At 36.5% G+C, this 26,085-nt stretch overlaps 2 protein-coding genes across 2 annotated transcripts; both read left to right on the top strand.

The window, feature by feature from the left end:
* Positions 1 to 2,008: 2,008 nt before the first annotated feature.
* snrpb (small nuclear ribonucleoprotein polypeptides B and B1) lies at positions 2,009 to 7,309 on the top strand. Its single transcript, XM_084426633.1, has 7 exons — positions 2,009 to 2,136; positions 3,081 to 3,232; positions 3,764 to 3,875; positions 4,746 to 4,898; positions 5,018 to 5,150; positions 5,357 to 5,482; positions 7,129 to 7,309. The coding sequence occupies exons 1-7, from the start codon at positions 2,134 to 2,136 to the stop codon at positions 7,164 to 7,166; spliced, it is 717 nt and encodes a 238-aa protein (XP_084282759.1). The 5' UTR covers positions 2,009 to 2,133; the 3' UTR covers positions 7,167 to 7,309.
* A 1,053-nt stretch (positions 7,310 to 8,362) lies between these two features.
* Positions 8,363 to 26,001, top strand: ddx27 (DEAD (Asp-Glu-Ala-Asp) box polypeptide 27). The gene is made up of 21 exons (XM_084426821.1): positions 8,363 to 8,675; positions 10,046 to 10,192; positions 10,272 to 10,331; positions 13,262 to 13,496; positions 13,586 to 13,626; positions 13,719 to 13,802; positions 15,619 to 15,724; positions 16,187 to 16,360; positions 17,330 to 17,480; positions 17,904 to 18,003; positions 19,747 to 19,888; positions 20,481 to 20,634; positions 20,719 to 20,800; positions 20,875 to 21,052; positions 22,158 to 22,264; positions 22,352 to 22,448; positions 24,049 to 24,140; positions 24,528 to 24,648; positions 24,747 to 24,837; positions 24,908 to 24,979; positions 25,884 to 26,001. Exons 1-21 carry the CDS (start codon positions 8,589 to 8,591, stop codon positions 25,897 to 25,899), a joined length of 2,337 nt encoding a protein of 778 aa, XP_084282947.1. The 5' UTR covers positions 8,363 to 8,588; the 3' UTR covers positions 25,900 to 26,001.
* Positions 26,002 to 26,085: the final 84 nt, after the last annotated feature.

The following is a 26,085-nucleotide window of genomic DNA, read 5'->3' as shown; positions in this document are numbered from 1 at the left end:
AATTCGAAAAAGGAATATTTCGCAAAACTGCAATGGAAACAGTTTTTGCGCATTTACAGTCACCTGAGTTAGAAGACACGGTGTGTTTGAGGTCCATGTATAGCTACGCAAATAATAATAATTTTATATTATTTAATTATAACATTTAATAGGCTATATTTAGAAGACGCTTTTATGCAAAAAAGGAACAAAGCTGAATGTGGAGCGCGCACTGCATGGCACGGAGGCGCGAGCGCGAACACTTGCATTTTCCTATCAACAGTGGAAACAACTTAAAATACTCTATCATTTCTGGTCATACAGAAAATAATAATACATTATTCTCAAATACTTTTATTTGTGTAAACTCACAATAACAAGAAAACGTTGTGCTTTTGTAAAATAAAAGAAAACAATCAGACGCACTTTCATGATCTCCGTAAACTGGAGCGCGAGAACTGAAACAAAATATAGCCTGTGTAGGCTAAAGCTTGAAATGTCCACTTTAAAACGAACAAATTCGAATCGAGAGCTAATACCTTCTGATTACTCCGTATGAAATGTGCATTTCTCTCTAAAAGCGCATCTGCTTAACAGCGGAGATGGAGATGTGATTTAGCCAAAGCAATAGTTTATTAATAATATTAATGGCTCTTCTCATTCAGCACTGCGGGAAAAAACATCACTTCCAGGTTCTAATTTGGCCTTTGAAAACCAGTAAAATCGACATGTTTTCCATATTAATCTTTGAATATTTTAAATGTTTAATAAAGGGGCAAAAAGTCATAAACAAAAATCAGAAAATTCGTCGATATTTACTTTTTTTGCGCAGCAGTTGGTGTAGCCAGTTCAAATTAAAATGTTGGTGTTCAACTTTGCGTTTTAAAAAAACAACAACCGTTAATTTTTCGTTTTTCAATTACGGGTTAAAAAAGGAAAAACGAATGGACACAAAACACTGATTAAGTAGCCTACATGGATCGTTTGGACAGAATACGAGAGTTATTTATTAAATTCATAAAAGAAACAATAATTAGCCTATAGGAATACTGGATTCTAAATCTCAAAGAAATGCCACAATCAAAACATAATGTTTTCCAGGTAAATAAGTGTTTTATTCTCATTCTGACCAAGACATTTGTGCATTGCAATAAACTTATGATCACTTTGAACTTTTGTAATCATTATTTATTTATTGGAAAAAAAAAAATCAAGCTTCAATCAGTGGTCATATAAATAAATTATTACGTTTTTTTAACATGTAACACTGTCTATGGTACCAGTCACCTTTTGAAAGTAGCTTTGCACTTCAAATAACGATTGGATCGATTATATTGTTACGCCACCAGATGGCGACAAATGACTTTTAAAAAACATTTGTCATTGAATCGTTCATTCAGGAGATTCGTTCAAAAATGCTGATTCATCTATGAAACAAGTGTATTTGATTGAGGAATTGAATCATTCATTCAAACCCAAGTTTTTTTTTTTTTTATATAATTCAGATTAATTAAACATTTTTAATAGACTTCAGCAATTAACATAAATTGTTATTTTGTTTAGTTGTTTGTTCAGAATCGTGATCTCTATTTTTATTCTCAGTTTATCCAGAATTGTGTAGCTCTAATACATAGCTTATGTATCATTTTGTTCTATTTAAAGTAATGTATAGAAGGTAGGGCCCGAAAGTGACTCAAGCCCAGGGGCCCCCACCACCCTAAGTCCTGCCCTGATCACAACTATATTCTGTGTTCTGTTGTGGGCAATTCACCTTGTTAATTTTGAAGAAAGATGAAACAATTTAATTAATATAATAAACCTTAGCCTACTACAGTCATGAACTAAATAAAAGAAATCTAAATAAAAGTTTTTAAATTAGGATAAATTCAATTATATTGTTATTTTTATTTCCTTATTGTGTCATATTTTGTATACTACTGTTCCTTTATTTTTAGACATTTTTGAAGACGCTTTATCGTAAAAATAACAAACAGGAAGAAGGGACTGTTAGATCGTGTTTCCGGTCGGACTCTTCTCCGGTCGCACTCTCTTCCGCTTCGCCTCCATTAAAGGACTCAGCGGCGCTTCGCGGGTCAATTTTTAAACCTTGTTTGGCAGAATCCGATATTAATCGGAGCCATCCTAACAGCAACCATGGTAAGACTTCATTGTTTAGCTTATTAGTGTGTGATTAATCAATTATCTTAATATTTCTATTGATTAGTTAGGATTTTGAATAAAAATGTCTTGAGTTTCCAATACGTTGTTGATACGTAGTGCGAAACTGCTTGTAGTGTTCTAAGAAAAAAGCAGCCGGAAACACTACATATGTGATATAAAGCACATTATTTACGGTAGTTTATTCCTGAAATGTTTGTATAATAAAATACAGAAATAGTTCTCTAAAATCCAGGCAGGGTAATGAATGAGCGCCGTTTGTGTGCTCTCGCAGCCGAACTCTAGCGCAAGGCTTCGATTTAAATCATTTAATCGAACATTATTATATAAGTTTTGATGCATTTTTATGAATTAAGTTTTGCAGCACCTTCTTTTAGCTGTATAAGTGTATTGTTTACGTTTTCATGTCCTCTGCTCAAGTCAGTTGTGCAGCTCTAACCGGAAGTAGACTCTTATTTTGCCCAAACCGCCAATAGTTTTTGTTATAAACGCATTTCAATGCTTAGGCACTCACATTATTATAATTTTTTATTCAGTTTAGTGACTTGTGTTTTGCAGCACTCTTTTTGTAGCTTTATTGGTGTATGTTTACGTTTTCATGTCCTCTGCTCCAGTTAGTGACGCTAGACGGAAGAAGACTTTTATTTTGCTTTTCTATTTTGCAACGATTATTTCGGTATTTGATAATGCTATTTTTATGATATCAATGCTTTAGGCATTCATATTAGCTCTATAATTGTAAATCAGACACTAAAACACAATGGAGTGAACAAATTATTGATAGTTTTCTTTAATTTGTAATAAAAAAGGTTGTAATATGTTCTTTCCTGGCAATATCTGCTAATACAGGCAATCAGTAGTATCAGCTGATGATGTTCATATGACGCATCTCTAACTTGAACTCTTTTCTCTTTGTGTTTCAGACGGTCGGCAAGAGCAGTAAGATGTTGCAGCACATCGACTTTCGGATGCGCTGTATCCTGCAGGACGGGCGAATCTTCATCGGCACGTTCAAAGCGTTCGACAAACACATGAACCTGATCCTGTGCGACTGTGACGAGTTCAGGAAGATCAAGTGAGTCCTTGTGAAACTTTAAGGGTTATTTCACCCAAAAATGAAAATTATCCTGTAATTTATGAAAATTCATTATATCAGTATTTGTGACTCTTGGATGACAAATCCAGTCACATGGGCCAATTTTTTTGAAATTAAGATTTATTCATCAATTGAAAGCTGAATAAATAAGCTTTACATTGACGTATGGTTTATGATAGGACAATATTTGGCTGAGATACGACTATTGAAAATCTGGAATCTAAGGGTGCAAAAAAATCGAAACATTGAGAAATCTCCTTTAAAGTTGTGCATTTATGTTGGCGATTGTGCTGCATTCACTCACACAAATAAATGTTTTATATATTTACGGTAGAAATTTTACAAAATATCTTCATGGAACATGATCTTTCCTTAATATCCTAATGATTTTTGGCATAAAAGAAAAATCTATAATTTTGACCCGTACAATGTATCGTACAAATATACCCGTGCGACTCGAGACTGGTTCTGTGATCCAGGGTCACGTTTATCAATCCATGTCCTTCACAGACCCAAGAACTCCAAGCAGCCGGAGCGAGAGGAGAAGAGGGTGTTGGGTCTGGTTTTGCTCCGAGGAGAGAATCTCGTGTCCATGACTGTGGAAGGACCTCCTCCTAAAGACGTGAGTCGAGTCACATTTATTTATATAGCGCTTTTTACGATACAGATTTTCAAAGCAGCTTTACAGAGTTAACAGGAAAATAATGCAACAAAGTTTGTTTCGAGAAGAAAATGGCGTCACAGTCCAGCTGTAAGTTCAGTGATGTTTCATTTTGTTGTAAAAAGTTATTAATTTACAGGGTTCCCACGGGTGCTGGAAAGTCTGTGCATCTGAAAAAGATTTCAAGACCCTGGAAAGTTTTTGAAAATAAACATGCATAGAAACAAGTGCTTGAATTTATATTAATTTTAAAACTTTAAATTCCATATTATTCCCTCCGGTCCGCTAATGTCATTTCGTGAACACTTCGAGGCCTATGCGCACTAGCATGCTTGATTTACGCTAGTTACCGCATTTGTGTTATGTTGCGTGAGGTACTGTGTTGTACGTTGCCATAACGTTCATGCGTGCAAAACTGTAACAATGTATCTTACAAGGTAACGCGATGTAACCTTGCTCTCACTTGAAGTGTGTCCCCACATTACGTCCTTGAGTTTGAGGGTATTGGACCTGGAAAGTCCTTGAATTTGAAGTTAACCGAGGAGTGGGAACCCTGAATTTATACAGATAACCACTCTGGAGAAAACCGTGATGTCATCGTCCAGTTCAGTTCGTAAATCTAATGGTGTCAATGCAGGCAGATCAATAATATTGTTGAATACTAAATGAAATGTTAAATTTAATGTCCCCCACTACGCAAGCCAATGGCAACAAACGTGAAAAGGCGACAGTGGCGAGGAACCGGAGCTCCGTCAGGAGTCTGCATGCGGACTCGTTTGATTGGCTTGTTGTGAGTGAAGAGATTGATGTGGTGTTTGTGTGGTGTGACAGACTGGCATCGCCCGCGTGCCGCTGGCCGGAGTGGCTGGAGGTCCAGGTGTGGGCAGAGCGGCCGGTCGAGGTGTTCCCGCCGGAGCACCGATGGCACAGGCTCCCGCTGGACTCGCAGGACCCGTCAGAGGAGTCGGCGGCCCATCACAACAGGTACCACTATAATCTGAGATGCATTCAGTTATCCTGATTTTCATTGTTTCATTGTCAAACCCAGCTGTCCTTCTCTTTATAACACACTGCATCTCTCTCTCTCTGTGTGTGTGTCTCAGGTCATGACCCCTCAGGGTCGAGGCACGGTTGCGGCGGCCGCTGCTGGTGCCAGTATAGCCGGCGCTCCCACCCAGTACCCTCCAGGCCGGGCCGGACCCCCCCCGCCGATGGGCCGAGGAGCTCCTCCTCCAGGTGAGAACGTCTCCGTGTTCCTCAGTTACGGTGTGTCTTTCTGATGGCCGTGCTGATTCGCCAGCTGTGACGACAGAAATGTCTTCTGAGACCGATGATGTGGAAGCAGGATTACACTGAGCTCAGAATCACATGGCGGTGCATCAAACACTCATCCGGTTGTGTGATGGTTAATGCTCACCCTTGTGCCTGTGCCTCTTCCGCAGGGATGATGGGACCTCCTCCAGGCATGAGGCCACCCATGGGACCCCCGATGGGAATGCCACCCGGCCGCGGCGCTCCGATGGGAATGCCGCCTCCTGGCATGAGGCCGCCGCCACCTGGAATGAGAGGTAAAGCCGGTTTAGATTAGCTCGCATGAATCTGAATGACAATGCATGGTTAATATTTCTGGTAATACTTTACAATAAGGTTCATTAGTTAACTACCACATGTGTTCGAAACTATTTTCATGGCAAAAATTAAATTACAAAAATACAAATATAATACAAATACAATAAAAACCAAACAAAAACAGCAAGTCATATTATACAAGATTTTTTTTTTTTTAATTAACATGAATAGCTGAAAAGGTTTTGGATTTTTTATTTTATCATGTTAATTAAAAATAATGACTTGCTGTTTTTGTTTGTTTGGTTTTTATTGTATTTATATGATATTTGTATTTTTGTAACTGGATTTTTGCCATGAAAATAGCTTTGAATGCTGACATGGCATCTGAATCTAGTTAACATGAACCAGCATGAAAAATACTTCTACAGCACTTACTAATCTTAGTTAATATTAGTTTCAACATTTACTAATACATTATTAAAATCAAAGGTTGTATTTGTTCATATTAATGCACTGAGAACTAACATGAACAGCAATTTGTCTTACAAAAATGAATAAATACTGTAACAAATGTATTGTTCATAGGGTAACACTTTATTTTAGTGTCCTTGTTATATGTACTTGCATAATAACAGTAAATGATGCATAATTGCATGCAACTGACACTCAAACCCTAACCCTATAGTAAGTACATGTAGTTGCTTAATATTACTCAGCACTTAAAGGGATACTCCACTTTTTTTGGAAATAGCCTCATTTTACAACTCCCCCAGAGTTAAAGAGTTGAGTTTTACCGTTTTCGAATCCATTCAGCCGAACTCCGGGTCTGGCGGTACCACTTTTAGCATAGCTTAGCATAGATCATTGAATCGGACAGGACCATTAGCATCTCTCTCAAAAACATGACCAAAGAGTTTCGAGATTTTTTTTTTTTTTTTGTGTGTGATTTTCTAGGCTGATATGGCTAGGAACTATACTCTCATTCCTGCGTAATAATCAATGAACTTTGCTGCCGTACCATGAGTCAAGCAGGCGTAATGATATGACGCAGCGCCTGAAAATAGTCCTCAGCTCGGTAGACTATAGGGTCGACTATTTTCAGGCGCTGCGTCATATCATTACGCCTGCTGGACTCAAGGTACGGCAGCAAAGTTCCTTGATTATTACGCAGGAATGAGAGTATAGTTCTTAGCCATATCAGCCTAGAAAATCGCAACTTTACATTTTCCGTCGGCCTTAGTACACGATGTAACTACAGAAGAGTCAAGTTTTAAATAGGAAAAATATCGAAACTCTTTGGTCTTTTTTTTTTTTTTTTGAGAGAGAGAGATGCTAATGGTCCTGTCCGATTCAATGATCTATGCTAAGCTATGCTAAAAGTGGTACCGCCAGACCTGGAGTTCGGCTGAATGGATTCGAAAACTGTAAAACTCAACTGTTTAACTCTGGGAGAGTTGTAAAATGAGCCTATTTCCCCCCAAAAAAGTGGAGTATCCCTTAAATATATAATTACACTGTAACAATGACACCTTAAAATAGTGTAACCACTCATTGTCAGTTCATGTTCGTTAATGCATTACCTAATGAACCTTATTGTAAAGGTCACCATGTTTCTACAGTGATTGTAATTGTGGTTCTCCTCCAGGTCCTCCTCCTCCAGGCATGCGTCCTCCCAGACCGTAAACCTCAGCGCTGGACTAACGTGTTTAAGATCCGTCTTTTCCTTGTACAGGAAAGTTTGGCTGCAAGTTCTTGTATAGTTTGATTTTTGTATTCTTACTTTTTTTTTAAATAATAAAGTGTCTAATTTGACAGTTATGTTTTAATATGACTCTTGTGTTTCTCTCTTAAATTATGCCAATTAAACATGCAATAAACTATGCTGAGCTTTACTACTTGATGCAACTGAATGGCCTAAAAAACATGCATTATAGAAATGCATCACATGAACTCAATGCATCTCATAAATGGCATGTTCTCTTAATGTTTCATTTATGCATATGGTTTCTTGTAGAATATATAGCGACGCAATTGCATGTTTGGATGATGCATAGTTAATATTTAGAGTTTGGTGATGTGTAATATTCAAGAACTGTTTAAGTATTAAACTAGTTACACATTTGCAGAGGAGTTCAGTTTTCTTTTCTTTAAATTTAAGTACTGGGTTATTTTTGAGAGGCATTGCACTGAGAAAGCCTTTTACAAAAAATGTCTTATTGCAGCATTGAATGAATTAATTGTAACTGAGCATCAACTATATGATTTAAAGTGTTTGTTTAATAATATGCATGTCTTCTGTCAGGTTGTAATATAAGGTCTGGCACTTGCAACCACATTAAGTTGACTTTCCTGAAAGTAAACTGTATTTTTAAATCATATTTTGTGTTCAGACATAGTTTATTTTAGATCTACAACCCTCTGCAGTCTCAGCTAACCATATATTGTTCATTTAAAGTTCCCGGTTCGCAATGCATTGTTGGCCGAGGTGGTCTCTTAAAGGGACAGTTCACCCAAAAATGTAATTTACTCTCCCTCAAGTTGCTCCAAACCTGTATAAATGTCTTTGTTCTGCTGAACACAAAGGGCAATAATTAGAGGAATTTTTGTAACCAAGCATATCTTGCACCCATTGACTAGTATAGTAGGAAATAAAATACTATGAGATCTGCTTCGTTACATTATTCCAAATATCTTTGTGTTCAGCAGAACAAAGAAATGTATACGGGTTTGTTTGGAACAATTTGACGGTGAGTAAATGACAGAATTTAAATTTTTTGGGAGAACTGTCCCTTTAATCGTCTGGTCCTCCGCGCCTTTAGGTGTCAGTGTAGCTTCCGGTTTCCGCCGCAGCAACTGAATAAGAACCACGTGAGAATGACGCACTTCCGCTGCTTCAGTTGAGCGACACACGTGTGTGTTTATGAACATGCAGAGTTGTTAGTGTGTCAATCAGACACAGTTATACGTTTATGATTTGTGAGACTATATGACCGGGTCTCTTTTATGTAGAAAAAAAAAAGTATAAGATCAGATTTACCCTATAAATAGTTACTAATAATAGTTATTAGTGCTCTGTTGTAGTTATCAGCCTGTTTTACAGAACACATGTTTTCTGATATGGATTTGATCAGAACTATTGATGAGGATGTTGAAGTGCCAGATGAGCCGGATTCAGCGTCCGACGATGAAGATGTAAGTTCAGTTTACAGTTCAGATTCACTGAAGATTCACCATGTTTTTATTTATTTTTGGGCCTTTACCATGATAATACCATGTTTTTGGGAAGTGCATCATGGTAATAGTATGTTGTTTAAAGGTGTAGTACTGTGTTTTGGGGAACTTACGGTGGTAATACCATGTTTTGTGATCTGTGTCATTATAATACTACTTTATATGGAGATTTACCATGTTTTTGAAGCACATCATGATAACACTACGTTATCTGGGGATGTACCATGGTAATACTGTGTTTTGAGCCTCATACTGTGGTAATAACATGTTTTGTGATGTGCATCATGTTTTTTTGTACAATTGCAAAACTGTTTTTTGACAAATAGTTAAAACCAAATCCATAAAAACAAACATTGTCGTTGCTTGAAATAAAATTAAATATAAAAAACGAGCTAATTTAATTTGAGCTTGTCAGTGAAGCATTTCACATTTTCACTTATTTTAACTTGATGTGCTAAATTAACTCAAAGTAAAAATGGGTTTGTTACACCCAAAATGTTTTGTTTTGTAACATTATAAATGTCTTTACTGGCACTTTTGAAGAATTGAATTCATCCTTCCTGAACAAAAGTCATATTAAAAAAACAACAACTTTATTTTAAGGTGTCATTGTTACAGTGTAATAATACATTTAAGTACTGAGTAATATTAAGCAACTGCATGTACTTACTATAGGGTTAGGATCAGAGTTTGGTTTAGGGTTAGTTGTATGTAATTATGCATAATTAATAGTTATCATTAACAATGACACTGTAAAATAAAGTGTTACCTAAAAATGCGTAACACTTTATTTTACAGTGTCCTTGTTACACGTTACATGTACTTACCATAGTAATAACAGTAAATTATGCATAATTACATGCAATTAACCCTCAACCAAACTCTGATCCTAACCCTATAGTAAGTACATGCAGTTGCTTAATATTACTCAGTACTAATATGTATAATTACACTGTAACAATGACACTTTATTTTAAGGTGATGTAGTTACATTGTACTTACTCAAATAAGTACTGAGTAATATTAAGCAACTACATGTACTTACTATAAGGTTAGGGTAGGATTTGGGTTTGGTTGAGGGTTAGTTGTATGTAATTATGCATAATTTACTGTTATTACTATTGTAAGTACATGTAACATGTGTAACAAGGACACCTTAAAATAAAGTGTAACGCACTTATAATTAGGGTTTGCTTTAGATCGCCATCTTTTAACGGTTCATCGTGCGGCTTGTAAATACCATTGCACACGAATGTCCTCACCATGGTATATTTTACAGTGTTGGCGTCTGATAGCATGACTCTAGCCTGAAATGACTTGTGTTTGTCCAGGATCAGCCCATCGTGTTGAGTAAAGAGAAGCGCGCGCTGAAGGGCCGCACCGGAGACTTCAGCGCTGACTTCGAGTTTGGAGAGCGAGATGGCCTGTACAGCGGAGACTGGGCGATGGATGACGTGATGGCTCAGCTGAAGAAGAGGGTGAGTGAGATTCACACGGACGGAGTGATGTGTGTGTGGCTCGTGTCGGATCTTCATCTCTTCTTTCGCTTTTTTCCAGAAAGCGGCCACGACTCTGGACGAAAAGATCGAGAAAGTGCGGAAAAAGCGCAAAATTGAGGTAAGACAATGTTGAGGCAAGTCACCTTTATATAAATAGCGCTTTATACAATATATGTGACCCTGGATCACAAAACCAGTCTCGAGTCGCACGGGTATATTTGTACGATACATTGTACGGGTCAAAATTATCAATTTTTCTTTTATGCCAAAAATCATTAGGATATTAAAGGGTTACTTCAGGATTTAGCATTAAGCTTTGTATTAGTAGAAAACCTGTAGTATTTTCGAATTACCATGCTTTCCACCCTCATATCCCCCTGAGACAAGAGATTTATGTATTTTTTGTCTGGAAAAAATCCTCCGATGATGCAAAAATCGTCATTTTGCGTCATCGGAGGATTTTCTGGACAGAGGCTAAAGACTACAGCCAGTAGATGGCGTTGTTCCGCATGTTTTCAGCCCGCCCATAGAGGGAGGGATTTCACTCACAGAATGTACACAGTACGTGTCAGCCGTCTTTCTTTGGAAGCTAAGCTAGCAGGCTCTTGTTCTGTGGAGAAAGCTGAATAGTAGGAGAAAGCTGAGTAAGTAACCATCCTCCTTTTCCCGGATTTGTCCGGCGGGCGAGATCGTTCAAAATGTCCGGGATTCAGCTTTTGCTTTCTGCGGTCGCCATTCATTGTTTACATGCACACCTTTCAATCTAACTGAATTCATTCTGATTGGTGAATCTGAATGTAGTGTTTACATGAACGCTAAACAAGTGATCGGTTGATGTGCGTTTTACCATTGCTAAGAAAAATTCCCGCTCCTCCGTGAGAGATGCGAGACCCGACGCGTCTCAGTAATCTCGCCACCGGCCTCGCGCTGTTCTCCCACGGCCCTCAGCCTCGTCCTGCTCACCACAGTAAACATGATGAATGAATGGCGACTGTAGAACGCAAAAGCCGAATCCCGGACATTTTGGACGATCTCTAAATCCCTCGCAAACTCATCACGTAGGCTAGCTTTGTTGTTTTCATCTGCGCACTCTTACCGGTAGGCGTGGCCTCCTAAGGCAGCGAAGCAAGTGCATTCTGGGAGTTGTTGTCTTTCATCCACATAAGCCAAAAATACTTTTTCTGGCTTTTCTCAGTCTAGAAAGCTCCAAATTCAAAAATTTCTTCACATTTCTTCTACTTAAATGACCTATTTTAAATATACATTCATCTTCCCAGAGGTGAAGTACCCCTTTAAGTAAAGATCATGTTCCATGAAGATATTTTGTAAATTTCCTACCGTAAATATATAAAACATGTATTTTTGTGAGTGAATGCGGCACAATCATGAACATAAATGCACAACTTTAAAGGAGATTTTCTCAATGTTTAGATGTTTCTGCACCCTCAGATTCCAGATTTTCTAATAGTTGTATCTCAGCCAAATATTGTCCTATCATAACAAACTAAACATCAATGGAAAGCTTATTTATTCAGCTTTCATATGATGCATAAATCTCAATAAAAAACCTAAAAAAAAACCATGTGACTGGTTTTGTCATCCAGGGTCACATATTGCTTCAAAGTAATAAACATGCAAATAACACAATCAATGATGAAACTTCATATTCTGCTGTAAAGCAGCTCTACTGAAGACTATAGTGTCGTTATTCTGCTTAAAGGTACACTATGTAACTTCTGGCCATCTAGCGGTTAATAAACAAAACTGCATGCTTTTGCAGAAGAACATTGTTTTGGTTGTGCTTGGCTCTGCGTGACTGCGGATGAATATGATTCTCCTGTTGCTCATAAAACATTCACTATAGGCTTCAGAGATATAACCAGTGTAATGAAAGATCTCAAGCTGACCAGCTGAAGACGTTACTGTAGCTTTACCCATTATTAGACACGGTACTTCCTGGAATAAATTCCAGAACAGCGCTAGAACAACTATAGTTAAATGATCTTCACAATAGATCATGCTTTACAGTGAATTCTGTTAGAGCTGCATATGGAGGTTTATCTGTTCAATACAACACCTTACTCTCCTGTTGAGTAATAAAAACAGTCGCTTTTATAATGTTTCAAATCCCTCAGTTCTCCATCTCCTAAAGCCAAGCCGATGTTGTTTTATTACGAGCTCTGTCTCGCTCTCTTTTAGCTCTCCTCTGTTCGGCGTTTGTTATAAACGGGAGATTTAGCGACAACTAACCCCTGCTATATATATATACACACACACACACACACACTCTCAACTAACCTCTGACACTAACCCCACACACACACTCAACTAACCTCTGACTTCCCACACCAGACACACACACACACACACACACACACACACACACACACACACACACACACACACACACACACACACACACTCTCAACTAACCTCTGACACTAACCCCACACACACACTCAACTAACCTCTGACTTCCCACACCAGACACACACACACACACACACACACACTCTCAACTAACCTCTGACACTAACCCCACACACACACTCAACTAACCTCTGACTTCCCACACCAGACACACACACACACACACACACACACACACACACACACACACACTCTCAACTAACCTCTGACACTAACCCCACACACACACTCAACTAACCTCTGACTTCCCACACTAGACACACACACACACACACACACACACACACACACACACACACACACACACACACAACTAACCTCTGACTTCCACACCAGACACACAGACATCAGTTATGAAAAAAAAACAATTAAATTATGAAACAATTATTCAGCATCTCAGTGTGAGTTTTGTTTTGTTGAGTGTGAGTTTTGTTGTCATCCGATGCGGAAAGTGTCAGTGCAAAACGATAATATTCCTGAATATTAAGTGTCTCGATACTCAGTAATATTAAGTGCGTATTGTTTAAGAAGTTACAGTATTTGTTAAGGATTTGTTTGTTTGGAAATCATTTTAACTTCAATAAATGTAACATGTTTGTCATATTTATGCATCTGCAGGAGAAAACTCAAAAAAACAAGAAAACAGAAACTCCAGCCTCTAAACCGGAAAAAGATGATGATGATGAAGATGACGAAGATGAAGAAGAAGAAGAAGAGAATGATAAAGAACAGGATGAAAATGACAATAACAATAAAGAATCTGCTGGAGATGATGATGATGATGATGATGATGATGATGAGGTGGAGGAAGACGAGTTCTCATCAGGTGATGAAGAGGTGCTGAAAAAAGCAGGTATGTGGAAGAACGACACCAATACAAACACCCTTTTTATTCTTCTCTATGAACGCGTTTGATTTATTTCATCCTTTCTTTTCTTCCAGACACTGTGAGAGAAAAACAGAAGAAGGGCAGGAGGAAAATTGTGAGTTGGAATCAGTTTTCTTGAGTTGTTTATGGTATAAATCTCATATGATTATGATGTTCTCAGTGTTTCACTCCTGCGCTCTCTTCCAGCCTGAAGCATTTTTTGAAGACGCTTCCCAGTATGACGATAACCTCACCTTCCCGGATATGAATCTATCCAGACCTTTACTGAAGGTCAGACTGACGATTCATTATTAATTTCATGTAATACACTTTTCATATGCACTTTTATATCAATATTTATAAAACAGTTAGTTCCACTCCTCGATTCTGATTGATTCACGATAAAACACGGCTATGACCGCTTCACCCAACGGTTCTGTGTATCACGACACAACACCCCCTAGCAACCACTCTTAGCAACTTAAACATATCCTCCTGGGACCCAGGAATAGACTTTTGTCTACTGTAGTGGACATTATTTTTTAGTTAATTTCTCTGACATCATACATGTCACATGTCACAGCCTGGGTGTCCTGTGAAGAGCACGTTCAGGGCTTTTCAGAGACACCAAATGTTTGGAGGTTTCACCATGAAAACAACTTCTCCTTGGTCTTTAAAAATGTCTGACATTAATTTAGTGATCAAATGTAGGAAATATGATAATATATTGTAATTTATCATTTAAATCGGACTACTTTTCAAATTGTATTTCATAAACCAACATCTCAGGAAAATGTAATGGGGTTTCAAATCAAAAAATGACTTTCTATGTCCACATCAGGACTTACATCATGTTTATCAGGCATTTTGGGAGACACAAGAAGTGAATATGGAAATAAATTATACATCAATATTCCTATGAAATATTAGATATTATTCAAATGTTGCTAATTATTACTCCAATTATTACACTTCTTTTTTCATTAAATGTTGCTCCAAGAACACATTAATGTGCACATTAGATACAGTGTATAGAGACATTGCATTGAATGGGAATATTATCCATTTTATGGTGTATCTATTCATTCCGTTATATCTTTCATAATATAGTTGAGAATTATCTTTATACAAATTTTGGTTACATTTTTTTTTTTTATTGGTGATTGAAAAAAAATATATTTTGCCTATACATATCATTTCATGTCATTTAATTTTTTTAAACAACCGAGTCCTGGTGTCAACTACAGAGGACATAGCATAACATATGAATAAAATATAATTTTTCAAAAATGTTTTTATATCATTTGTTTTTTATGCTCTAAATGTGATGACATGGGGAAAAAAACTTCTTTTTTTTCCTGGGTCTCAGGAGGAGGATATGTTTGATCTCATTGATATTGTTCATTAAAGCTAGAGTAGAGTATTGTGAGAAATCGAGTAAGCGAGTGTACCTGCATTTACAGTAGATATAGCCTTCTCCGTGTTCACAAGTTCGAGTCCTTTCAGTGTAAAAGTCTTCTCTACTGACTGACTCACTCATAAAGACCGTTTTTGCCGCCATCTATTGGCGAAATAATGTATGTAACGTCTGTTGCTGTTTACGACCAGGGACTATTTTTTTCCAGCGGAAGGAAGGCTTTTAGTGATTTTTACTTCATGAAAGTTGCAGAAGTACATATTTTTCGGCTTTAATATTTGTATTGTGTGGTAACCGTTTAATAAAAGCAATAAGGTACTCGAGGCTAGTGCTGTATGGTGAATAAGTCACGGATGAATATTCACCATACAGCACTAGCCTCCAGTACCTTATTGCTTGCATGCATAAAGCAATCATGGAATGCAAGTGACCATTTTTGAGTCGTTACAGACGCTTTTGACCTAGTAATGTTGGTTTAGGCTGCAAAATGATGTCAATAGCTCGTATAAACGCTTTAGGGACAATAACCTGGAGAATTTCATGGTGTCATCGGAATAAATGACCACTTTTATAAAAGGTAATGGTCCATTAAAGATAAACATAACTAAGCCGTCAAAATGAAACTTCTGATGGACCTTCAGTAGAAGATGCACAGTTTCATCTCACGTTGTTTTCCTCGTGTTTCCTCAGGCCATCACTACTATGGGCTTTAAGCAGCCCACTCCTATCCAGAAAGCCTGTGTTCCGGTGGGGCTTCTGGGAAAAGACATCTGTGCGTGTGCCGCCACTGGCACTGGTAAGACTTCCACTGTCTGTGCTTGATTGGACCAGAAAGAATATGAATATTACTGTTTTATTTTATTATTTTTGTTTGTTTATTTAGCAGGGACAATACACTGGGCATTGTCACACACAGACAACCGATGCCGTGTACATGGGGCATAAAGATAATTTGCGGCCCTCGTCCCTGGTTAAAATAAAAAACAATGACAATTATCACAAGGATCAAAACAAATACACATATATACAGATAACTATGTGTATATGGTATACCTAAACAAACAATGGCATATTTACATACCTAAGCACATATGTAACTTTATACACAGTCACAAACATAATATATAAATGATCCTACATACAAAGAAAGAAAGAAGAAATATAAACAACCAACCTAAATATGCGTGAGGTACTCTAACTGTAATCTCTGTGACGTTTAGTTGACTGTGTGTGTGTGTGTGTGTGTTGTGTGTCTCAGGAAAGACTGCAGCCTTCATGTTGCCGGTTCTGGAGCGTCTGATCTACAAGCCGAGAGAGACTCAGGTGACTCGAGTGCTGGTTCTGGTGCCAACCCGAGAGCTGGGCATCCAGGTGCACACCGTGGCCCGTCAGCTGGCACAGTTCACCAGCATCAGCACGTGCCTGACAGTGGGTAAGAGACGCCTCACTAGTAGACGATTTACTCAAACTTTATTTTTCAGTTTAAGTGTCATGAATTTTTTTTTATTTTATTTTTTTTATTATATATCCATTTAGCTTTAAGTATTTTACAAATATTCCTATTTGTCTTATTTTTATTTCAGGTTTTGTTTTAGTAAATTTAGTACTTTACCTTTAGTTACTTAAAGTACTACTTTATTTAGTACTAGTACTTTACTTTTTTTTTTCATCTACTTACTTTATTTGATTTATTTCAGTTTTAGTTTTAAAGCTTCGGTAGTTTTATGTGCTTTTGTCATTTTGAGGTTTTGCTCTTTTTTTAAAACATTTTTTTTATACTTCTTGTTGTCTTTTATTTGTTTTAGTAATTTTTGAAATTAACAACCTAAACTTATTTTATTTCAGGAAGTTGCCAAGGCAACATTTCTAATTTAAGAAGTTTATCTAATAATTTTATTTTATTTCAACTATTTCTTTTTGAACCTTTTTCAACAGCTTTAAAGCTAATTTCAGTTTTTCTTTCATTTATTTCAGTGTTTTTTTTAGTACTTATTTTATTTCAAGAAGTTGCCAGGAAACATCTCTGAAGTTTAAGTTTAAGGTTTTCATTTAATAATTATATTTTATTATTTTAGCGTTATTTCTTTTTAAACGATTTTTTATAGCTTGTTCCAGTTTTATATAGTTTTAGTAATTTTATGTGCTTTTTAAATTTTAATTAGCTTATGTATTTCTGTTTCTTTAATTTCTATTTCTAATTAGTTTTTTATCCAATAAATAATTTTTTTCAGCTTTTTTAAGGATTTTTCTTAATTGTTTTAGGTTTAGTAAACAATAACATCACCAGTTATGAATGACTCTTTTGCTTTAATGGTCTTTCTCATGCTCTTGTTGATTGCACTAAAATAAGACCTCTCGAGTGGAGCGGTGTTGTTAATGAGGTGTTTTGTGTCTCTGTCAGGTGGGCTGGACCTGAAGTCTCAGGAGGCGGCGCTGAGAGCGGGTCCTGATGTCCTGATCGCCACACCAGGACGACTGATCGACCACTTGCACAACACGCCGTCGTTCGAGCTCAGTCAGATCGAGATCCTCATCTTAGACGAGGCCGACAGGTGAGAGGGAAACTTCTGCAGCTACGAATTTGTCATTGTACTGTTTTGTTGTTGTTTTTCATTAAGAATAATAGGCTAATGAGCTCACCATTCAAGCAATCCGCCCCCGAATCGGTGCTAATTTGAAAGCGAGACTAAAATGTGTCCACGGGAGCGAGCCGAACAGAGCGTTTTCAGTTCATTCCTATGGAAAAGCGCTTGCTCTGCTCCGAAAGGGAAGGAGCTCTACTGGTTTTAATTAGAAGCCCTTCATCAACCTTCCAATTAAATCGACCATCCATTATGAATGCACGTACGGACGTGTGTATTTTACTTTCGCCTTTAAATTAGAGCGATACCGGTGTTACCAGTGTTGTCACTCGTTGATTAACCGGTGGGAAAATATCCTCACCGCCACATCCCTAACGCGTGTGTTTTCCTCAGGATGCTGGACGAGTACTTCGAGGAGCAGATGAAGGAGATCATCAGGATGTGTTCCTATCAGAGACAGACCATGTTGTTCTCAGCCACCATGAGCGAGGAGGTGATGCTGCTCGTCTTCAGCTTTACTGATACATTATCCACTGTCAGTCATGTGTTCTGAAAGATGCTCGATGGAGCCAGTGTTGAAGGGTTTGAAATCAAATACAGTATATTGTGCTAGACAGACAGACAGACATGGATGGAAAAATAGATGGATGGGTGGGTGGATAGACAGACAGACAAGCAGATAGATGGATCGATGGAAGAATATAGATAGATATAGATCGATAGATAGACGGATGAGAGGATAGATAGACGGATGAGAGGATAGATAGACGGATGAGAGGATAGATAGACGGATGTGAGGATAGATAGACGGATGAGAGGATAGATAGACGGATGTGAGGATAGATAGACGGATGTGAGGATAGATAGACGGATGTGAGGATAGATAGACGGATGTGAGGATAGATAGACGGATGTGAGGATAGATAGACGGATGAGAGGATAGATAGACGGATGTGAGGATAGATAGACGGATGAGAGGATAGATAGACGGATGAGAGGATAGATAGACGGATGTGAGGATAGATAGATAGACGGATGAGAGGATAGATAGACGGATGAGAGGATAGATAGACGGATGAGAGGATAGATAGACGGATGAGAGGATAGATAGACGGATGTGAGGATAGATAGATAGACGGATGAGAGGATAGATAGACGGATGAGAGGATAGATAGACGGATGAGAGGATAGATAGACGGATGAGAGGATAGATAGACGGATGTAAGGATAGATAGACGGATGTATGTATAGATAGATAGATAGATAGATGGAAGATAGATGGAGGATAGATAAATAGAGAATAGATGGAGGATAGATAGACGGATGTGAGGATAGATAGACGGATGAGAGGATAGATAGACGGATGTGAGGATAGATAGACGGATGTGAGGATAGATAGACGGATGTGAGGATAGATAGACGGATGTGAGGATAGATAGACGGATGAGAGGATAGATAGACGGATGTGAGGATAGATAGACGGATGAGAGGATAGATAGACGGATGAGAGGATAGATAGACGGATGAGAGGATAGATAGACGGATGTGAGGATAGATAGATAGACGGATGAGAGGATAGATAGACGGATGAGAGGATAGATAGACGGATGAGAGGATAGATAGACGGATGAGAGGATAGATAGACGGATGTAAGGATAGATAGACGGATGTATGTATAGATAGATAGATAGATAGATGGAAGATAGATGGAGGATAGATAAATAGAGAATAGATGGAGGATAGATAGATAGATAGATAGATAGATAGATAGATAGATAGATAGATAGATAGATAGATAGATAGATAGATAGATAGATAGATAGAATTGATTAAATACATCAAAATAAATTAAGTAAAGACAGACAAATTCCATTAAACTAAATAAAATTAGATAGATAGATAGATAGATAGATAGAATTGATTAAATACATCAAAATAAATTAAGTAAAGACAGACAAATTCCATTAAACTAAATAAAATTAAAACATTTAATAAAACTAAAATAACAATACCACCGTTTCTAATTTAATTTCTTTACTAACAAAATCAATTTCCAAACAGTGATCATATTGATCTCAGACAGATCTAGTGTTTGATTTGGCTGATATTAGAGGTAGACGAAATCAGGGTTTTTTCTTTATAGACAAAACATTATATCATCTATCATCACATGGGTTGTGTGCCATATATGTTAGTTCATCATATCTATATTGTTGCGTTGTGAATGTGTTTCCAGGTGAAGGACTTGGCGTCGGTGTCGTTGAAGCAGCCGGTGAGGATCTTCGTGAACAGCAACACAGACGTGGCGCCGTATCTCAGACAAGAGTTTGTGAGGATCAGACCCAACAAAGAGGGAGACAGAGAGGCTATTGTTGCAGGTAAAGTGCCCTAGTGAGGGGTCTTAGTAGTCTGCTGTCTGAACCGCGTCCTTTTAAGTGACTCTTCTCACGTGAAGCACACTAGAGACTCACTGACATTCACATTTATTCCAGCAGAGTTTGGCATTAGTGTGTTGCTCTAATAAGCAAAAAATATGCATAATCACATGCAAATATCCACTTTTTTACATTACATTACATTCAGCAATTTATAATCAGTAATGAATATTTATTTATATGCATTTATAACACATCTTTCCCTTGAAACCATCCGTCATCTTTGAAGGAATTATTATTTTTTTGCTGATCTGTGACAGTGTTTTTTTGTATTAATTGTAAATTATTATAGTTGGGTTTTATTTTGATAATTTAAAAATATATATTTTTATTTATCTTTATTTTTAATTCAGTTTTAGTTTTAGACATTGTTTATTCAGCTTGCCAAGGAAACATTTTTAATATTCATTTAATTTTTTTTTACATATAAATATTCAATTTAATTGCATATCAGCTTAATTTAAAATGATCAAACTAACATGTACAAACTAAAGGAAAAGGAAAGCATTAAAGCATCACATGACTCTGTCCACAGCTCTGCTCACCAGAACGTTTCAGGATCACGTGATGCTCTTCACTCAGACTAAGAAACAGGCTCATCGCATGCACATTCTGCTGGGTTTGATGGGGTTAAAGGTCGGCGAGCTTCATGGAAACCTGTCGCAGACGCAGAGATTGGAGAGTCTGAGGTGCCGTGAACAGTTTCGTCTGATTAAAAACACAAATGTTTGCCTTTAAAAAGGAGCTGAACGAAAGACGTCTCTGTGTTTCAGGCGTTTCAAGGATGAACAGATTGATATTCTGGTGGCCACAGATGTCGCTGCCAGAGGACTGGATATAGACGGGGTGAAAACTGTGAGTTCTCATTCGTTCGCTCTGAGTATTAATATTAGTGAGGCCACGATATCTGAATGCATCTGTGTGTGCAGGTGATAAACTTCACCATGCCCAACACGGCGAAGCATTACGTGCACAGGGTCGGCAGGACGGCCCGCGCGGGTAAAGTGGGCCGCTCCGTGTCTCTCGTGGGCGAGACTGAGAGGAAGATGCTGAAAGAGATCGTGAAAAAAGCCAAAGCGCCCGTCAAAGCTCGTGTCATTCCTCAAGGTAAAGACTGAGGAAAATATGCGCCCAATTTATGACCATTTTTTAATGAATCTGTCAGACTGATTAATAATTCTTTCTAAATGATACATTGCACATCGGTTGGAATCAAAATGATATAACTATAACTATATATATATATATATATATAGAGAGAGAGAGAGAGAGAGAGAGAGAGAGAATTTATTTTATTATATATAATTATATAAATCCTTTTCAATATCACAAACTACTATTTACATATATTTATATATATTATTATTTCTATTTGCCTTAAATTACTAAAACTGACCTTGACCTAAGCTTGTTTGTCAAGGCAACATTTCTTATATAAGTTTTCCATATAATAATTGTATTTAGTTATTTCAGCTTTATTTATTTAATTTTTAAACCATTTTAATTGTTTTAGTTTTTTATATATATATATATATATATATATATGTATGTGTGTGTATATATATGTATGTGTCTGTGTCTGTGTGTGTGTGTGTGTATATATATATATATATATATATATATATATATATATATATATATATATATATATATATATATATATATATATATATATATATATATATATATATATATATATATAAAATATATATTTTTTTACTTTTAGCTTTTAGTTTTCATGTTAATTTTAGTTAAAATATTTGTCATTTTATTATATATATTTTTTTTAAGTCTTTTTTTTTTATATTGCTATTTAGGTTTCTTTTTTCTTTTTTTCTTTTTTAGTTCTATTTTTGTATTCATTTACAGGTAATAATTTCTGTGCCTCAACTTAAAATTATTTCAGTTTATTGCCAAGGCAATATTTCTTTTTTTTTCTTTTTTGTTTTAAGCTGTATTTCAGTTAACAGAAAGGTTTTTAATAGTTTTAGTTAACGATAATAACTCTGGAATGAAGCAGTGCGTATACTGTAGGAAATAAAGGCAGGAACTATTTAAAAAAATATATTTATTTATTATTATTATTATTATTATTATTATTATTATTATTATTATTAGTAGTAGTATTTTTTTTATTATTATAATTTTTTTTTTTTCAATATATCACAATCTAATGGAAAGCTGGTGTAAAGTGATTGTTTGACGTCACCAGAGGTGATTCTGAAGTTTCGTGATCTGATCGAGAAGTTGGAGAAGGACGTGTACGCAGTGTTGCGCTTGGAGAAGGAGGAAAAGGCAATGGCTCATTCAGAAGCGCAGGTCTGACACTCTTCTTTCAAACATTCAGCTGTCTGATTAAACACACCGACTCCTGTGGTATTAAACGGTGTGTGTGTGTGTGTCCAGATCAGTTTAGCTCAGAAGAGGATAACACAGAGCGCAGACGAGAAACAGCCGCCCAGAACCTGGTTCCAGACACACGAGGAGAGGAAGAAAGAGCGCAGTGAGTCTCCATCAATTCATGCGCTTTCCTGAAACACACAAACACACTTCAGTGCAAAAGTTTGGGGTCGGGAAGATTTTCTAATGTTTTTAAAAAAAAAGTCTCTTCTGCTCATCAAGGGTTGATTTATTTGATCAATTATACAGTAAAATTGTGAAATATTATTACTATATAAATCAGCTGTTTTCTATGTGAATATATAGTTAAATATGTAATTTATTCCTGTGATCAAAGCTGAATTGTTACTCCAGTCTTCAGTGTCACATGATCCTTCAGAAATCATTCTAAGATGCTGATTTGCTGCTCAGGAAACATTTCTGATTATTATCAGTGTTGAAAACCATTTCATATTTTTGTGGAAACTGTGACACATTTTATTTTTCAGGATTCTTTGAATAAAAAGTTCATAAGAACATCATTTATTTGATATAGAATCTTTTGTCACATTATAAATGTGTTTGTCATTTTTGATCAATTTAATGCATCCCTTGATGAATAAAAGTGTTAATTTCGTAAAAAATAAAATAAAAATTTTACTGACCCCAAATTAAGCAAATCCACTCATTGGGTCTCATTCATGAAACACGAGCAGAACGAATTTTTGTGTAAATCGTGTGTAAAGTGGTTCTGGCGTAAATTTTCGGATTCATTAAAATGTTCGTATTTTCCAAATGTTTGTTGGTACGAAAGAAATCTACACCTGCTCCCAGCCACGCGTAAATAGTGCGTTTAACATCTGAGCGTTTTGCTCATTAATAAGGCTGCATTTTAATTCACCTTAATCGGGGTACATATTTACACAGCATTTTGAAAAAATATTATATATAGTAATTACATACGGTTTTTCTTTTTACTTTTATTACGAGAGCCAGTAATAGCATCTGCAAACGGAACACAAGTCCGCAAGTCTTTATTTTTTTATTTTTTTATTTTTTTATTATATTCAAGCTGTTTATTCATTTTTATTTTTTTTTATTTTTTTTTTACAAGTCCGCAAGTCACAAGTGTTGCAGCCAAGCTTCATGTCGAACCATTTTCTTTTCACTTCTGGGACTGTTCGATTAACAGATGAAACTCCATTAACTGCATCTGTAATATGCTGCCAAAAATCCTTTTTTTTTAGGACCTGATACGCCACTATGTACGCTTGAAAATAAAATGTGGCGTTTTGAATGCACTTCTGATAATAAAACTTCAATTTCTGCATCTGCAAAATTTCTCTTCTTCATTCGCTTTTGAGAAGACATGTTGAAATCCTTCGTTTGGTGTCATAATATGATGCCCATATATAGTTGTCAGTCGGTTTTAATGGGCGGGATTTATGGTAATTGAGAATGAGCGTGCACGAGCGTCCCATTTACGACTGATTGGAATTCATTAACACACACACACATTTCACTATCAAATCTGACGTTTACGAAGTATTTGTGAATCAGGAGAAGAATTTTCGGGAATGTCTATTTACGCGCAAATCACTCACATATTTACTCGTATATTTACGAATGTTTCATGAATGAGACCCACTATGACCACATTCACACCTCAGATTTTCAATAATTCTTTATGATTCAATAATTGTTTGTGTGTGTCTTTGTCAAAGTGGCGAAGGTGCTACAGGATTTTGATTTTGCTCTGAGAGGAAAGAAAAAACGTGCAGAGTTCCTGAAACAGGGCAAGAGAAAAGAGTTAACGGTGAGACTTTAGTCCTGAGGTGAAGTAAACTGGACTTATTTAGTAAGTTTATGCATGAAAAGGTTTTGGATTTACATGAAAATATTTTTGGAAAAAAATATTGTAAAATATGACTTGCTGTTTTTGTTTGTTTGGTTTTTATTGTATTTATATGATATTTGTATTTTTGTAATTTAATTTTTGCCATGAAAATAGCTTTGAATGCTGACATGGCACTAAATAAAATAATCTGAATCTATTCCATCAGAAATGCAATTTGCTCTTGGTAATGAATCCATGGGTCATATTTTTTCTTGGGAGTTTGAGCACTGTATGATGCATCAGATGTGCCACTCACTTGAGTTTTGAAATGCTGAACGTGTGTGTGTGTGTGTGTGTGTGCACCAGGCTGAGGAGAGAGCTCAGTTCGAGGTGCTGAAGTCTCAGATGTACGCTGAACGAGCAGCTAAACGCGATCGCAAGCCGAAGCGAGCCAGAGTCGTTCCAGAAGACGAACCCGTTCAGAAAGGTTTGCAAATAAACGCCTGTAATCCTCCAGCATGGACTGACATTCTCACAAACCTTGAGTTCAAACTCTGACTGTTAGCGTGAACCTTCTTCTTCCAGCTAAAAAACCGAACAAATCTAGGAAGAAGTCTGTGTTTGACAAGGAGCTGACGAACACCAGCAAGAAGACGCTGAAGCAGTACAGAGCGGGGTGAGTGGCGTTCCACATTTCAAGGTTTCTCATTCTTGTCTCCGAGACTAACAGTGATTTCTCTGTTCAGGCCGTCCTTCGAGGACAGGAAGAGACTCGGCCTTCCAAACAAGAAGGGAGGACGCTTCAAGTCAAAGTCCAAGTGAGATTTAGTATTTCCCTAAAACACATTCAGATTAGATATTGTACATGTGCTCATTTTTCATGCATCCGGAAACACTTAATTACCAAAGTGCTGTTAAATGAAATGAAAACAAAGTGTTGATATTTAACTTTTATTTTTCATTAATAAATAAAAGAAATACAATGCATTGGTTGGGAATTATGGAGGGATTTGACATGATTAAATGTATCATGAAATATTGCAATAAATATATAAAAGTACAATATGCAAGCATGAGTTAATTAATTTTTCATGTAAAATAAAGGATGTAAAGTACCATACAAAATGGCCTCTAAAATAAAATGTGAAAAAAAAAAAAAACTCAAACCCTTGAAATAAAATAGTGCACAACATAAAGCAAATCTTGGAAAAAATGAATACATCACTAAATAATTAAATATAAGCTTAAGTATTTAGTAGTATAAAGAAATATAAGGGGTGAGAAATGTATTTATACATTTATAAAATGTACATATTTATGCTTGCATTTCATTGTACTTTTAATTCTTTATTGCTACATTCCATCATGCATTTAATCAAATCCTTATATATTTAATTTAGGCTCCCTGCATAGGGAATACTAATGTTTACATACACCATGATAAAATAAACATACTCACATATACTGTAAATTTGTTTTTTATTTATTTTTATTTTACAGTTATTTATGCAAACTGATTTTAATGACCATGTATTAAATGAGAATAGATATTTGTGTATTTACAGAACTGCTTAAACTGAAATTAAGGTAGTGAGAAATTGTGACTTAAGTAAATGTGTATATTTTAGGTAAATCTAAAGCAAATGTCTTGAAAATTAATGAATGGTGAAAAAAGCATAATTTCTGCTGGACTTCTTTTAAATCCTTTATGCGTCTCTCCAGGTTCAGAAGAAGGTGAAGCCGTGACTGATGCAAAACTTCAAAGGAACATCTGCCTCTTTATCATTTTATCATCATCATCCTCCCTCCCAAACCCCTCCAATAAAACTCTACAACCGAACACCTGTATTTCTGTTTGTCATGCATGTGTAGAGCAGAGGATACGTGTATAACCAACGGCTAATGAGCACCAGAAATAAGATTT

Source organism: Rutilus rutilus (assembly GCF_951802725.1).
Source record: "Rutilus rutilus genome assembly, chromosome: 12".
Lineage (NCBI taxonomy): Eukaryota > Metazoa > Chordata > Actinopteri > Cypriniformes > Leuciscidae > Rutilus > Rutilus rutilus.
Note: the sequence above shows the minus strand (reverse complement) of the source record. Positions and strands in the feature narration are given on the sequence as shown.